A 15,000-nucleotide genomic window follows, 5' to 3' on the forward strand; every position below is an offset into this window, starting at 1 on the left:
GTGTTAGACCAGTGGAGTGTGTTTGTGTGAGTGTGTGTGTGTGTGCGCGTGTGTGTGTGTTAGACACGTGGTGTGTGTTTGTGTGAGTGTGTGTGTGTGTGTGTGTGTTAGACCCGTGATGTGTGTTTGTGCTTGTGTGGGTGCGTGTGTGTTAGACCCGTGGTGTGTGTTTGTGTGAGTGTGTGTGCATATGTTAGACCCGTGGTGTGTGTTTGTGTGAGTGTCTGTTGCGTGTGTGTGTGTTAGACACGTGGTGTGTGTTTGTGTGAGTGTGGTTGCGTGTGTGTTAGACCTGTGGTGTGTGTTTGTGTGGGTGCGTGTGTGTTAGACCCGTGGTGTGTGTTTGTGTGAGTGCGTGTGTGTGTGTGTGTGTGTTAGACCCGTGGTGTGTGTTTGTGTTTGTGTGAGTGTGGGTGCGTGTGTTTTAGACCCGTGGTGTGTGTTTGTGTGAGTGCGTATGTGTGTGTGTGTTAGACCCGTGGTGTGTGTTTGTGTGAGTGTGGGTGCGTGTGTGTTAGACACGTGGTGTGTGTTTGTGTGAGTGTGGGTGCGTGTGTGTTAGACCCGTGGTGTGTGTTTGTGTGAGTGCGTGTGTGTTAGACCCGTGGTGTGTGTTTGTGTGAGTGCGTGTGTGTGTGTGTGTTAGACCCGTGGTGTGTGTTTGTGTGAGTGCGTGTGTGTGTGTGTTAGACCCGTGGTGTGTGTGCATGTGAGTGTGTGTGCGTGTTAGACCAGTGGTGTGTGTTTGTGTGAGTGTGTGTGTATATGTTAGACCCGTGGTGTGTCTTTGTGTGAGTGTGTGTGCGTGTGTGCGTGTGGGTGTGTTAGACACGTGGTGTGTGTGCGTGTGTGTGTGTTAGACACGTGGTGTGTGTTTGTGTGTGTGTGTGTGTGTTAGACCCGTGGTGTGTGTTTGTGTGAGTACGTGTGTGTTAGACCCGTGGTGTGTGTGCGTGTGTGTGTGTGCGTGTTAGACCCTTGGTGTGTATTTGTGTGAGTGTGTGTGCGTGTGTGTGTGTTAGACACGTGGTGTGTGTTTGTGTGAGTGTGTGTGTGTGTGTTAGACCCGTGGTGTGTGTTTGTGTTTGTGTGGGTGCGTGTGTGTTAGACCCGTGGTGTGTGTTTGTGTGAGTCCGTGTGTGTTAGACCCGTGGTTTGTGTTTGTGTGAGGGTGGGTGCGTGTGTGTTAGACCCGTGGTGTGTGTTTGTGTGAGTGCGTGTGCGTGTGTGTTAGACCCGTGGTGTGTGTTTGTGTGGATGCGTGTGTGTTAGACCCGTGGTGTGTGTTTGTGTGAGTGCGTGTGCGTGTGTGTTAGACCCGTGGTGTGTGTTTGTGTGGATGCGTGTGTGTTAGACCCGTGGTGTGTGTTTGTGTGAGGGTGGGTGCGTGTGTGTTAGACCCGTGGTGTGTGTTTGTGTGAGTGCGTGTGCGTGTGTGTTAGACCCGTGGTGTGTGTTTGTGTGGATGCGTGTGTGTTAGACCCGTGGTGTGTGTTTGTGTGAGTGCGTGTGCGTGTGTGTTAGACCTGTGATCTGTCTCCGTCTGGTCTGGATCTGCGTCAGCAGCAGAAGCTCCTCGTTCCTCAGGATCTCAAACCTGCAGTCGTGAAGTTCCACCTGCGTCTCGTAATACTGGAGTTCCAGCTCGCTCACACACACAGCCCCGCTGCGCATCTGCACACACACACACACAAAAGAGTCAGCTCGCTGACACACTCGGCCCCGCTGCACCTACACATACACACACACACACACACCCACACACGAGAGTCAGCTCGCTGACACACTCGGCCCCGCTGCGCATACACACACACACACACACACACACACACACACACCCACACATGAGAGTCAGCTCACTAACATACTAGGCCCCGCTACGCTTCTGAACACACACACACACACGAGAGTCAGCTCACTAACACACTCGGCCCCGTTGTGCATCTGCACACACACACACACGAGAGTCAGCTCACTAACACACTCGGCCCCGTTGTGCATCTGCACACACACACGCACACACACGTTTGCTATCAACCAGGTGTGAGTTGTCTGACATATGTTAAACCATTGTCTCCATGGTAACCATCACTAAAACCCTTGAACTCAGATTAGGGTGTTTGTGAAAGTGACCTTATAAATTGACAAGATACAGAAATACACAAACTCCACTTTGAAACACTGCAGGAGAGTGAAACAGCTCCCTCTGCTGGATCACTGTCCAGTTCTGGGACATAAACATTGAAAGTGCATTTGAGTATGGAAATACTCTCTTCCGAGAGCGGGAACTCCTCCCTTCTCCACTGTTGGTGAAATCCTATAGGCTAACGCCAGCTTGGAACAGCTGGCCAATTGTCGTGAAGTATGCAAATACTCACAGGCTTGCGGGCAGTATAAAATGCATGGGGCTCTTTCTCGTGGAAGCTGCACGTGTGACTAGCAAACTCTCTCGACGCATACGATGGCTTCAGTCTGCCAGATTTGTGCAGGACTCATCGACCCGCCCGACAACCACAAGTTCTGCAACAACAGGGACTCCATGTGCGTTCCCTGTGCTGACTGCCATTGGGCACTAAGAGCCAGGAGGGGATTGAGAACGAGCGAGAACACGAGAACACGAGCGAAAACACGAGCGAGAAAACGAGCGAGAAAACGAGCGAGAACACGAGCGAGAACACGAGCGAGAAAACGACCGAGAACACGAGCGAGAAAACGAGCGAGAACGAGCGAGAACACGAGCGAGAAAAGAGAACACGAGAACACGAGCGAGAAAACGAGAACACCAGTGAGAACACGAGCGAGAACACAAGCGAGAAAACGAGAACACGAGCGAGAACACGAGCGAGAACACGAGCGAGAACACGAGCTGGAAAACGCGAACACGAGCGAGAACACGAGCGAGAACACGAGCGAGAACACGAGCGAGAACACGAGCGAGAACACGAGCGAGAACACGAGCGAGAACACGAGCGAGAACACGAGCGAGAACACGAGCGAGAAAACGAGAACACGAGCGAGAACACTAGCGAGAACGAGTGAGAACACGAGAACACGAGCGAGAAAAGAGAACACGAGAACACCAGTGATAACACGAGCGAGAACACGAGCGAGAAAACGAGAACACCAGCGAGAACACCAGCGAGAACACGAGCGAGAACACGAGCGAGAAAGCGAGAACACTAGCGAGAACGAGCGAGAACACGAGAACACGAGCAAGAAAGCGAGAAGACAAGCAAGGACACGAGGGAGAACATGAGCGAGAACACTAGCGAGAACGAGCGAGAACACGAGAACACGAGCAAGAAAGCGAGAACACCAGCGAGAACACCAGCGAGAAAACGAGCCAGAAAACGAGAACACGAGCGAGAACACGAGCTGGAAAACGAGAACACGAGCGAGAACATGAGCGAGAAAACGAGCGAGAAAACGAGCGAGAACACGAGCGAGAACACGAGCGAGAACACGAGCTGGAAAACGAGAACACGAGCGAGAAAACGAGCGAGAAAACGAGCGAGAAAACGAGCGAGAAAACGAGCGAGAACACGAGCGAGAACACGAGCGAGAACACGAGCTGGAAAACGAGAACACGAGCGAGAACACGAGCGAGAAAACGAGCGAGAAAACGAGCGAGAACACGAGCGAGAACACGAGCGAGAACACGAGCTGGAAAACGAGAACACGAGCGAGAACACGAGCGAGAACACGAGCGAGAACACGAGCGAGAACACGAGCGAGAACACGAGCGAGAAAACGAGCGAGAACACAAGCGAGAAAACAAGCGAGAACACGAGCGAGAAAACAAGCGAGAACACGGAACATGAGCGAGAAAACAAGCGAGAACACGAGCAAGAAAACGAGAACACGAGTGCGAACACGAGCCAGAAAACGAGCGCGAACACGAGCCAGAAAACGAGAACACGAGCGAGAATTGAGAACACGAGCGAGAAAACGAGCGAGAACACGGAACACGAGCGAGAAAAAGAACGAGAACACAAGCGAGAACACGAGGGAGAACACGAGCGAGAAAGCGAGCGAGAAAAAGAGCGAGAACGCGAGCGAGAAAACGAGCGAGAACACGAGCGAGAACACGAGCGAGAACACGAGCGAGAACACGAGCGAGAACACGAGCGAGAAAACTAGCGAGAAAACGAGCGAGAACACGAGCAAGAAAACGAGCGAGAACACGAGCGAGAACATGAGCTAGAAAACAAGCGAGAACACGAGCGTGACATGAGTGAGAACACGAGTGAGAACACGAGCGAGAAAACAAGCGAGAACACGAGCAAGAAAGCGAGAACACGAGCAAGAAAGCGAAGAAACGAACGAGAACACGAGCGAGAATACGAACGAGAACACGAGCGAGAACACGAGCGCGAAAACGAGAAAACCAGCGAGAACACGAGCGAGAAAACGAGGGAGAACACGAGCGAGAACACTAGCGAGAATGAGCGAGAACACGAGAAAACGAGTAATAAAGCGAGAACACCAGCGAGAACACGAGCGAGAAAACGAGAACACGAGCGAGAACACGAGCGAGAAAACGAGCGAGAACACGAGCGAGAAAACGAGAACACGAGCGAGAACACGAGCGAGAAAACGAGCGAGAACACGAGCGAGAAAACGAGCGAGAACACGAGCGAGAAAACGAGCGAGAACACGAGCGAGAAAACGAGCGAGAACACGAGCGAGAAAACGAGCGAGAACACGAGCGAGAACACGAGCGAGAACACAAGCGAGAAAACAAGCGAGAACACGGAACACGAGCGAGAAAACAAGCGAGAACATGAGCAAGAAAACGAGAACACGAGTGAGAACACGAGTGCGAACACGAGCGAGAAAACGAGCAAGAACACGAGCGAGAACACGAGCGAGAACACGAGAACACGAGCGAGAAAATGAGAACACGAGCGAGAAAACGAGCGAGAAGACGGAACACAAGCGAGAAAACAAGAACATGAGCGAGAAAATGAGACACGAGCGAGAAAACGAGCGAGAAGACGGAACACGAGCGAGAAAACAAGCGAGCACACGAGCAAGAAAACGAGAACACGAGTGAGAACACGAGTGCGAACACGAGCGAGAAAACGAGCGAGAACACGAGCGAGAAAATGAGAACACGAGCGAGAAAACGAGCGAGAAGACGGAACACGAGCGAGAAAACAAGAACACGAGCGATAAAATGAGAACACGAGCGAGAAAACGAGCGAGAAGACGGAACACGAGCCAGAAAACGAACGAGAACACGAGCGAGAACACGAGGGAGAACACGAGCGAGAACACGAGCGAGAAAACTAGAACACGAGCGAGAAAACGAGAACACGAGCGAGAAAATGAGAACACGAGCGAGAAAACGAGCGAGAAGACGGAACACGAGCGAGAAAATGAGAACACGAGCGAGAAAACGAGCGAGAAGATGGAACACGAGCCAGAAAACGAGCGAGAACACGAGCGAGAACACGAGGGAGAACACGAGCGTGAACACGAGCGAGAACGAGCGAGAAAACGAGAACACGAGCAAGAAAATGAGAACACGAGCGAGAAAATGAGAACACGAGCGAGAAAACGAGCGAGAAGACGGAACACGAGCCAGAAAACGAGCGAGAAAACAAGCGAGAACACGGAACATGAGCGAGAAAACAAGCGAGAACACGAGCAAGAAAACGAGAACACGAGTGAGAACACGAGTGCGAACACGAGCCAGAAAACGAGCGAGAACACGAGCCAGAAAACGAGAACACGAGCGAGAATTGAGAACACGAGCGAGAACACGGAACACGAGCGAGAAAAAGAATGAGAACACAAGCGAGAACACGAGGGAGAACACGAGCGAGAACACGAGCGAGAAAGCGAGCGAGAAAACGAGCGAGAACACGAGCGAGAAAACGAGCGAGAACACGAGCGAGAACACGAGCGAGAACACGAGCGAGAACACGAGCTCGTTTTCTCGCTCGCTTTCTCGCTCGTGTTCTCGCTCGTGTTCTCCCTCGTGTTCTCGCTTGTGTTCTCATTCTTTTTCTCGCTCGTGTTCCGTGTTCTCGCTCGTGTTCTCAATTCTCGCTCGTGTTCTCGTTTTCTGGCTCGTGTTCTCGCTCGTTTTCTGGCTCGTGTTCGCACTCGTGTTCTCACTCGTGTTCTCGTTTTCTTGCTCGTGTTCTCGCTTGTTTTCTCGCTCATGTTCCGTGTTCTCGCTTGTTTTCTCGCTCGTTTTCTGGCTCGTGTTCCGTCTTCTCGCTCGTTTTCTCGCTCGTGTTCTCATTTTCTCGCTCGTGTTCTCATTTTCTTGCTCGTGTTCTCGTTTTCTCGCTCGTTCTCGCTCGTGTTCACGCTCGTGTTCTCCCTCGTGTTCTCGCTCGTGTTCTCGCTCGTTTTCTGGCTCGTGTTCCATCTTCTCGCTCGTTTTCTCGCTCGTGTTCTCATTTTCTCGCTCGTGTTCCGTCTTCTCGCTCGTTTTCTCGCTCGTGTTCTCATTTTCTCGCTCGTGTTCTCGTTTTCTCGCTCGTGTTCTAGTTTTCTCGCTCGTGTTCTCGCTCGTGTTCTCCCTCGTGTTCTCGCTCGTCTCGAGAACACGAGGGAGAACACGAGCGAGAACACGAGCGAGAAAGCGAGCGAGAAAACGAGCGAGAACACGAGCGAGAAAACGAGCGAGAACACGAGCGAGAACACGAGCGAGAACACGAGCTAGAACACGAGCGAGAAAACTAGCGAGAAATGAGCGAGAACACGAGCAAGAAAACGAGCGAGAACACGACCGAGAACATGAGCTAGAAAACAAGCGAGAACACGAGCGAGACATGAGTGAGAACACGAGTGAGAACACGAGCGAGAAAACAAGCGAGAACACGAGCAAGAAAGCGAGAACACGAGAACACGAGCGAGAAAATGAGAACACGAGCGAGAAAACGAGCGAGAATACGGAACACGAGCCAGAAAACGAACGAGAACACGAGCGAGAACACGAGGGAGAACACGAGCGAGAACACGAACGAGAAAACGAGCGAGAAAACGAGAACACAAGCGAGAAAACGAGAACACGAGCGAGAACACGAGCGAGAAAACGAGAACACGAGCGAGAACACAAGCAAGAACACGAGCGAGAAAACGAGCGAGAACACGAGCGAGAAAACGAGCGAGAACACGAGCGAGAACACGAGCGAGAACACGGAACACGAGCGAGAAAACAAGCGAGAACACGAGCAAAAAAACGAGAACACGAGTGAGAACACGAGGGAGAACACGAGCGAGAACACGAGCGAGAAAACTAGAACACGAGCGAGAAAACGAGAACACGAGCGAGAAAATGAGAACACGAGCGAGAAAACGAGCGAGAAGACGGAACACGAGCGAGAAAATGAGAACACGAGCGAGAAAACGAGCGAGAAGATGGAACACGAGCCAGAAAACGAGCGAGAACACGAGCGAGAACACGAGGGAGAACACGAGCGTGAACACGAGCGAGAACGAGCGAGAAAACGAGAACACGAGCAAGAAAATGAGAACACGAGCGAGAAAATGAGAACACGAGCGAGAAAACGAGCGAGAAGACGGAACACGAGCCAGAAAACGAGCGAGAAAACAAGCGAGAACACGGAACATGAGCGAGAAAACAAGCGAGAACACGAGCAAGAAAACGAGAACACGAGTGAGAACACGAGTGCGAACACGAGCCAGAAAACGAGCGAGAACACGAGCCAGAAAACGAGAACACGAGCGAGAATTGAGAACACGAGCGAGAAAACGAGCGAGAACACGGAACACGAGCGAGAAAAAGAACGAGAACACAAGCGAGAACACGAGGGAGAACACGAGCGAGAACACGAGCGAGAAAGCGAGCGAGAAAACGAGCGAGAACACGAGCGAGAAAACGAGCGAGAACACGAGCGAGAACACGAGTGAGAACACGAGCGAGAAAACTAGCGAGAAATGAGCGAGAACACGAGCAAGAAAACGAGCGAGAACACGACCGAGAACATGAGCTAGAAAACAAGCGAGAACACGAGCGAGACATGAGTGAGAACACGAGTGAGAACACGAGCGAGAAAACAAGCGAGAACACGAGCAAGAAATCGAGAACACGAGAACACGAGCGAGAAAATGAGAACACGAGCGAGAAAACGAGCGAGAATACGGAACACGAGCCAGAAAACGAACGAGAACACGAGCGAGAACACGAGGGAGAACACGAGCGAGAACACGAACGAGAAAACGAGCGAGAAAACGAGAACACAAGCGAGAAAACGAGAACACGAGCGAGAACACGAGCGAGAAAACGAGAACACGAGCGAGAACACAAGCAAGAACACGAGCGAGAAAACGAGCGAGAACACGAGCGAGAAAACGAGCGAGAACACGAGCGAGAACACGAGCGAGAACACGGAACACGAGCGAGAAAACAAGCGAGAACACGAGCAAAAAAACGAGAACACGAGTGAGAACACGAGTGCGAACACGAGCGAGAAAACGAGCGAGAACACGAGCGAGAACACGAGCGAGAAAACGAGAACACGAGCGAGAAAATGAGAACACGAGCGAGAAAACGAGGGAGAAGACGGAACACGAGCCAGAAAACGAACGAGAACACGAGCGAGAACACGAGGGAGAACACGAGCAAGAAAACGAGAACACGAGTGCGAACACGAGCCAGAAAACGAGCGAGAACACGAGCGAGAAAACGAGAACACGAGCGAGAATTGAGAACACGAGCGAGAAAACGAGCGAGAACACGGAACACGAGCGAGAAAAAGAACGAGAACACGAGGGAGAACACGAGGGAGAACACGAGCGGGAACACGAGCGGGAACACGAGCGAGAAGACGAGCGAGAAGACGAGCGAGAAGACGAGTGCGAACACGAGCCAGAAAACGAGCGAGAACACGAGCGAGAAAACGAGAACACGAGCGAGAATTGAGAACACGAGCGAGAAAACGAGCGAGAACACGGAACACGAGCGAGAAAAAGAACGAGAACACGAGCGAGAACACGAGGGAGAACACGAGCGAGAACACGAGCGAGAACACGAGCGAGAAAACAAGCGAGAACACGAGCAAGAAAGCAAGAACACGATCAAGAAAGCGAAAAACGAAAGAGAACACGAGCGAGAAAACGAACGAGAACACGAGAACACAAGTGAGAAAACGAGCGAGAAAACGAGAACACGAGCGAGAAAACGAGAACACGAGCGAGAACACGAGCGAGAACACGAGCGAGAACACGAACGAGAACACGAGCGAGAACACGAGCGAGAACACGAGCGAGAACACGAGCGAGAAAACGAGAACACGAGCGAGAAAATGAGAACACGAGCGAGAAAACGAGCGAGAAGACGGAACACGAGCCAGAAAACGAACGAGAACACGAGCGAGAACAGGAGGGAGAACACGAGCGAGAACACGAGCGAGAACAGGAGAGAGAACACGAGCAAGGAACATGAGCGAGAAAACAAGCGAGAACACGAGCAAGAAAACGAGAACACGAGTGAGAACACGAGTGCGAACACGAGCCAGAAAACGAGCGAGAACACGAGCGAGAAAACGAGAACACGAGCGAGAATTGAGAACACGAGCGAGAAAACGAGCGAGAACACGGAAAACGAGCGAGAAAAAGAACGAGAACACGAGCGAGAACACGAGGGAGAACACAAGCGAGAACACGAGCGAGAACACGAGCGAGAAAACGAGCGAGAAGACGAGCGAGAAGACGAGTGCGAACACGAGGCAGAAAACGAGCGAGAACACGAGCGAGAAAACGAGAACACGAGCGAGAATTGAGAACACGAGCGAGAAAACGAGCGAGAACACGGAACACGAGTGAGAAAAAGAACGAGAACACGAGCGAGAAAAAGAACGAGAACACGAGCGAGAACACGAGCGAGAACACGAGCGAGAACACGAGCGAGAAAACGAGTGAGAACACGAGCGAGAAAACAAGCGAGAACACGAGCAAGAAAGCAAGAACACGATCAAGAAAGCGAAGAAACGAACGAGAACACGAGCGAGAAAACGAACGAGAACACGAGAACACAAGTGAGAAAACGAGCGAGAAAACGAGAACACAAGTGAGAAAACGAGCGAGAAAACGAGAACACGAGCGAGAAAACGAGAACACGAGCGAGAACACGAGCGAGAACACGAGCGAGAACACGAGCGAGAAAATGAGCGAGAACACGAGTGAGAACACGAGCGAGAAAACGAGAACACGAGCGAGAACACGAGCGAGAACACGAGCGAGAACACGAGCGAGAACACGAGCGAGAACACGAGCGAGAAAACGAGAACACGAGCGAGAACACGAGCGAGAAAACGAGAACACGAGCGAGAACACGAGCGAGAACACGAGCGAGAACACGAGCGAGAACACGAGCGAGAACACGAGCGAGACATGAGTGAGAACACGAGTGAGAAAACGAGCGAGAACACGAGCGAGAACACGAGTGAGAACACGAGCGAGAAAACAAGCGAGAACACGAGCAAGAAAGCGAGAACACGAGCAAGAAAGCGAGAACACGAGCAAGAAAGCGAAGAAACGAACGAGAACACGAGCGAGAAAACGAACGAGAACACGAGCGAGAACACGAGCGAGAACACGAGCGAGAACACGAGCGAGAAAACAAGCGAGAACACGAGCAAGAAAGCGAAGAAACGAACGAGAACACAAGTGAGAAAACGAGCGAGAAAACGAGAACACAAGTGAGAAAACGAGCGAGAAAACAAGCGAGAACACGAGCAAGAAAGCAAGAACACGATCAAGAAAGCGAAGAAACGAACGAGAACACAAGTGAGAAAACGAGCGAGAAAACGAGAACACAAGTGAGAAAACGAGCGAGAAAACGAGAACACGAGCGAGAAAACGAGAACACGAGTGAGAACACGAGCGAGAACACGAGCGAGAAAATGAGCGAGAACACGAGTGAGAACACGAGCGAGAAAACGAGAACACGAGCGAGAACACGAGCGAGAACACGAGCGAGAACACGAGCGAGAAAACGAGAACACGAGCGAGAACACGAGCGAGAAAACGAGAACACGAGCGAGAACACGAGCGAGAACACGAGCGAGAACACGAGCGAGAACACGAGCGAGAACACGAGCGAGAACACGAGCGAGAACACGAGCGAGACATGAGTGAGAACACGAGTGAGAAAACGAGCGAGAACACGAGCGAGAACATGAGTGAGAACACGAGTGAGAACACGAGCGAGAAAACAAGCGAGAACACGAGCAAGAAAGCGAGAACACGAGCAAGAAAGCGAAGAAACGAACGAGAACACGAGCGAGAAAACGAACGAGAACACGAGCGAGAACACGAGCGAGAACACGAGCGAGAAAACAAGCGAGAACACGAGCAAGAAAGCGAAGAAACGAACGAGAACACAAGTGAGAAAACGAGCGAGAAAACGAGAACACAAGTGAGAAAACGAGCGAGAAAACGCGAGTGAGAACACGAGAACACCAGCGAGAAAACGAGCGAGAAAACGAGCGAGAAAACGCGAGTGAGAACACGAGAACACCAGCGAGAAAACGAGCGAGAAAACGAGCGAGAAAACGAGCGAGAAAACAAGCGAGAAAACGAGCGAGAACGCGAGTGAGAACACGAGAACACCAGCGAGAAAACAAGCGAAAAAACGAGGCCAAAAAAAATGAGTGAGAACACGAGAACACCAGCGAGAAAACGAGCGAGAAAACGAGCGAGAAAACGAGCGAGAAAACAAGTGAGAAAACGAGCGAGAACACGAGTGAGAACATGAGAACAAGTCAACACAGTCAGACGTTCTTCTCACTATCTCACTCCCTGTGTACGGGAGATGCTCACACATCCCGTTGGCCGAGAGTCAGGCTTTGCGCATTCCCTCCGGTAAAAAATTCTGCCTATGGTGTTATGCAGAATCCGGGAGGAGAGCGTCAGGGATCCTCGTGCCCCCAAACTGGCCGAACCAGCCCTGGTTTGCACACCTGAGAGAGGTAATGGCGGCTCTCCCATGGAAGGACTCGTTGTCGCAGGCAAACGGCACGATATGGCACCAGAGCTGAGGAAACTTCATGCGTGGCCGCTAAGCTAAACATGCGTGAGCTAAACAATCTGCCTTCACGAGTGCTGGACACACTCGCGGAGTCGCGCGCTTCTACTGGGCGCCTTTATGCTCTGAAATGGGGAGTTTTTGAAAATAGTGCCAGGACAGCCATGTCGACCCGGTGATCTGTCCCGTGTCGGATGCGTTGCGCATCCACAGACTGGATAGCGGGAGTTAGCCATCCACGCTGAATGTGTATGTGGCCACTAATGTTTCTTTTCGTTCTCCGGTTGACAGGCAATCGATCGGTAAACACACTCTGGTGGCCAGATTTCTCAGGAGATTGTATCCTTCACATGGGATCTAGCTCTAGGTTCAAGCCCCTAGCTTCGACTGCGGTTAAGGAGCTCTCCCTGAAAACGGCTTTGCTCTTGCTCTCGCCTCTCTGAAGTGCATTGGAGACTTACACGTGTTCTCGGTGAACGATGATTGTATTTGTTTCGGACCCGACGACTGCATCGTTACTCTCCGGCCGAGACGAGGCTACGTTGACACTGTGTTTAACCCTCATGCTTGAGTGCTTATTGTGTTGTGTCTGCCCTGGATCAGTGCAGCCTTCGTTTCATTGCGTTTAGATATGCAAATTTTGACAGGGTCGCTGATGTTTCATTGATCTAGTTCCGCCTATCAGATGCCAGCACTCCTAGCGGCGCGGCTATTGGCTCACTGTCTGTCTTTTCGTGGCGGGTGCAGCTTGACCCCGGTTCTAAGGGCTTATGTTCGCTATTCTCACTGCGGGATATAATACAGTTCCAGCTGCGTCATAGCTCACGCAATGTTGAGTTACCGCTCTCAGGAAACCGAGGTTACGATAGTAACCGGAGACATTTTTCTGTGTTAAAATACAAAAAGTCTACAGTGTCACACACAGGCTAATGATATGTAACCTGATATAACAATTATACACTTGTACACACACACACACACACACACACACACACCCAGACACAGGCGCGCGCACACACACCCAGACACACACACATTCATTCAAACACACACACAAACACGCACACGCACACACACGCACACACAAACACACACACACACGCACACACAAACACACACACTCCACCTGCTCTCGGATCTCGACTCTCTTGCGTTTGATGCACATCTCTTTGGCCCTCATGTGCTGCAGTGTCTCTTTAGCCAATAGGATTCTGAGTTTCTCTTGTCTGGGCGTGGCCATTGCCCAAGAGGCGTGGCCAAATCTCTTCTGATCCTGCTCCATCTGTTTCACCATACCTGAAGGAACACACACACACACACACACACACACACACTATCAGCAGAGATATCACACTCAACTCACAGATGATAGTGTGTGTGTGTGTGTGTGTGTGTGTGTGTGTGTGTGTGTGTGTGTGTGTGTGTGTGTGTGTGTGTGTGTGTGTGTGTGACCTGTCAGGGCTCTGGAAGTGTCTTTAAAGTACTCTGCTGTGTTGTCCTGTATTGAGTGAACGGCTGATTCTCCTCGTTGACTCCATTCGTTCATCTCTGTCTTCAGTTCACACACACGCTTCGGCCCCAGTTCCTCGTACTGAAGACATTTCTGAACACACACACACACACACGCACACACACTGTCCATCAACTTCTGCTGCTTCTGACATCATGTTGATCTGTGAGGGTGATGTTCTGATGTGTGTGTGTACCAGAATCTCGGTCTTGTAAAGCGAGGCGATCTCTCTCATGTCTCTGAAGGGCTGCAGAAGGTTCTGGTAGAACTGAGTCGCAACACTCACAAACTCTCTATAAGCCTCATCTTCCTCCTCATAGATCTTCATCAGTCGCAGGAGTCCGTCAGCGCTGGAGTGAGTCTGAACCAGCTGAGGAACCACACAACACAACAACACAACGACAGAAGAGGCTCGTCATCATGATGAGATCAACAACAACAACAAACAGCAGAACGGGACAACAGAACAGAATAGTAGAATAGAATATAACACAACAGAATAGAATTAGAATAGTAGGGTTAGAACAGAATAGTAGAATAGAAAAGAACAGAATAGAATAGAATAGAAGAATAGAATAGAATGGAACAGAATAAAATAATGGAATAGATCAGAAAAGAATAGTACAGAATAGTATAGAAAATGATTATAATAGAACAGAATAGAAAAATAAAATAGAATAGAATAGAAAAGAAAAGTAGAATAGAACAGAATAGTACAATAGAATAGAACACAATAGAAAAGAACAGAATATAATGGAATAGATCGGAAAAGAATAGTACAGTATAGAATAGAATTAGAATAGAACAGAATCGAAAAATAAAATAGAATAGAACAGAATAGAATAGTAGAATAGAATAGGACATAATAGTAGAATAGAATAGAAGAGGAGGAAGAAAAGTTGTATTTATATACTGCCTTTCCACAAGCCCAAAGTCGCTTAACAAAACAGAATATAATAGAACAGAATAGAATAGTGGAATGGAATAGAATGGTGTAATAGAATAGAACAGAAAAGAATAGTACAGAATAGTGTACTACAGAAGAGAATAGAACAGAATAGTAGAATAGAATAAAACAGAATAGAATATAACATAATAGAATATAATAAAACATAATAAATCAGAACAGAACAGACCAGAATAGAATAGAATAGAATAGAATAGAATAGAATAGAATAGAATAGAATAGAACAGCACTCAGGTCCGGGTCAGTGTCGCGGCTCACCGCACGCAACGCGTCTTTGGCGCGCGTAATCTCGTCCCGCATCGCTTTGCATTTAAACTCTTGCAGGTTTTCGAAGTACTCGCGCTCGTCTGCCTCAGTGACGCTGAACAGCGCGTCCAGCACGATCTTACGGCCGCAAGCGTCCACGGCGTTGCTGAAGTACCGCTCCAGCTGCCTGCAATGCGCGTCAGCATCGCACCGCGGCGCGTTGGAGAACAACAGGTCCCACACGCTCGCCTCCCGGAAGCGCGTCAG

At 50.4% G+C, this 15,000-nt stretch overlaps 1 protein-coding gene across 2 annotated transcripts in view; it reads right to left on the minus strand.

Moving 5' to 3' along the window:
- whamm (WASP homolog associated with actin, golgi membranes and microtubules) overlaps positions 1 to 15,000 on the minus strand; it is a 29,075-nt gene that overhangs the window by 13,721 nt on the left and 354 nt on the right. For both annotated transcript variants that reach the window (XM_077224392.1, XM_077224400.1), the window contains exons 1-5: positions 14,746 to 15,000; positions 13,717 to 13,890; positions 13,463 to 13,613; positions 13,137 to 13,306; positions 1,527 to 1,674 (exon numbers count right to left, since the gene is read on the minus strand). The exon at positions 14,746 to 15,000 is cut by the window's right edge and continues 354 nt beyond it. In XM_077224392.1, the coding sequence (XP_077080507.1) occupies positions 1,527 to 1,674; positions 13,137 to 13,306; positions 13,463 to 13,613; positions 13,717 to 13,890; positions 14,746 to 15,000 (898 nt within the window). The remainder of the gene's footprint in view (positions 1 to 1,526; positions 1,675 to 13,136; positions 13,307 to 13,462; positions 13,614 to 13,716; positions 13,891 to 14,745) is intronic.

Source organism: Siphateles boraxobius, unplaced genomic scaffold (assembly GCF_051911475.1).
Source record: "Siphateles boraxobius isolate OS27281-9 unplaced genomic scaffold, OSU_SipBor_1 124, whole genome shotgun sequence".
Lineage (NCBI taxonomy): Eukaryota > Metazoa > Chordata > Actinopteri > Cypriniformes > Leuciscidae > Siphateles > Siphateles boraxobius.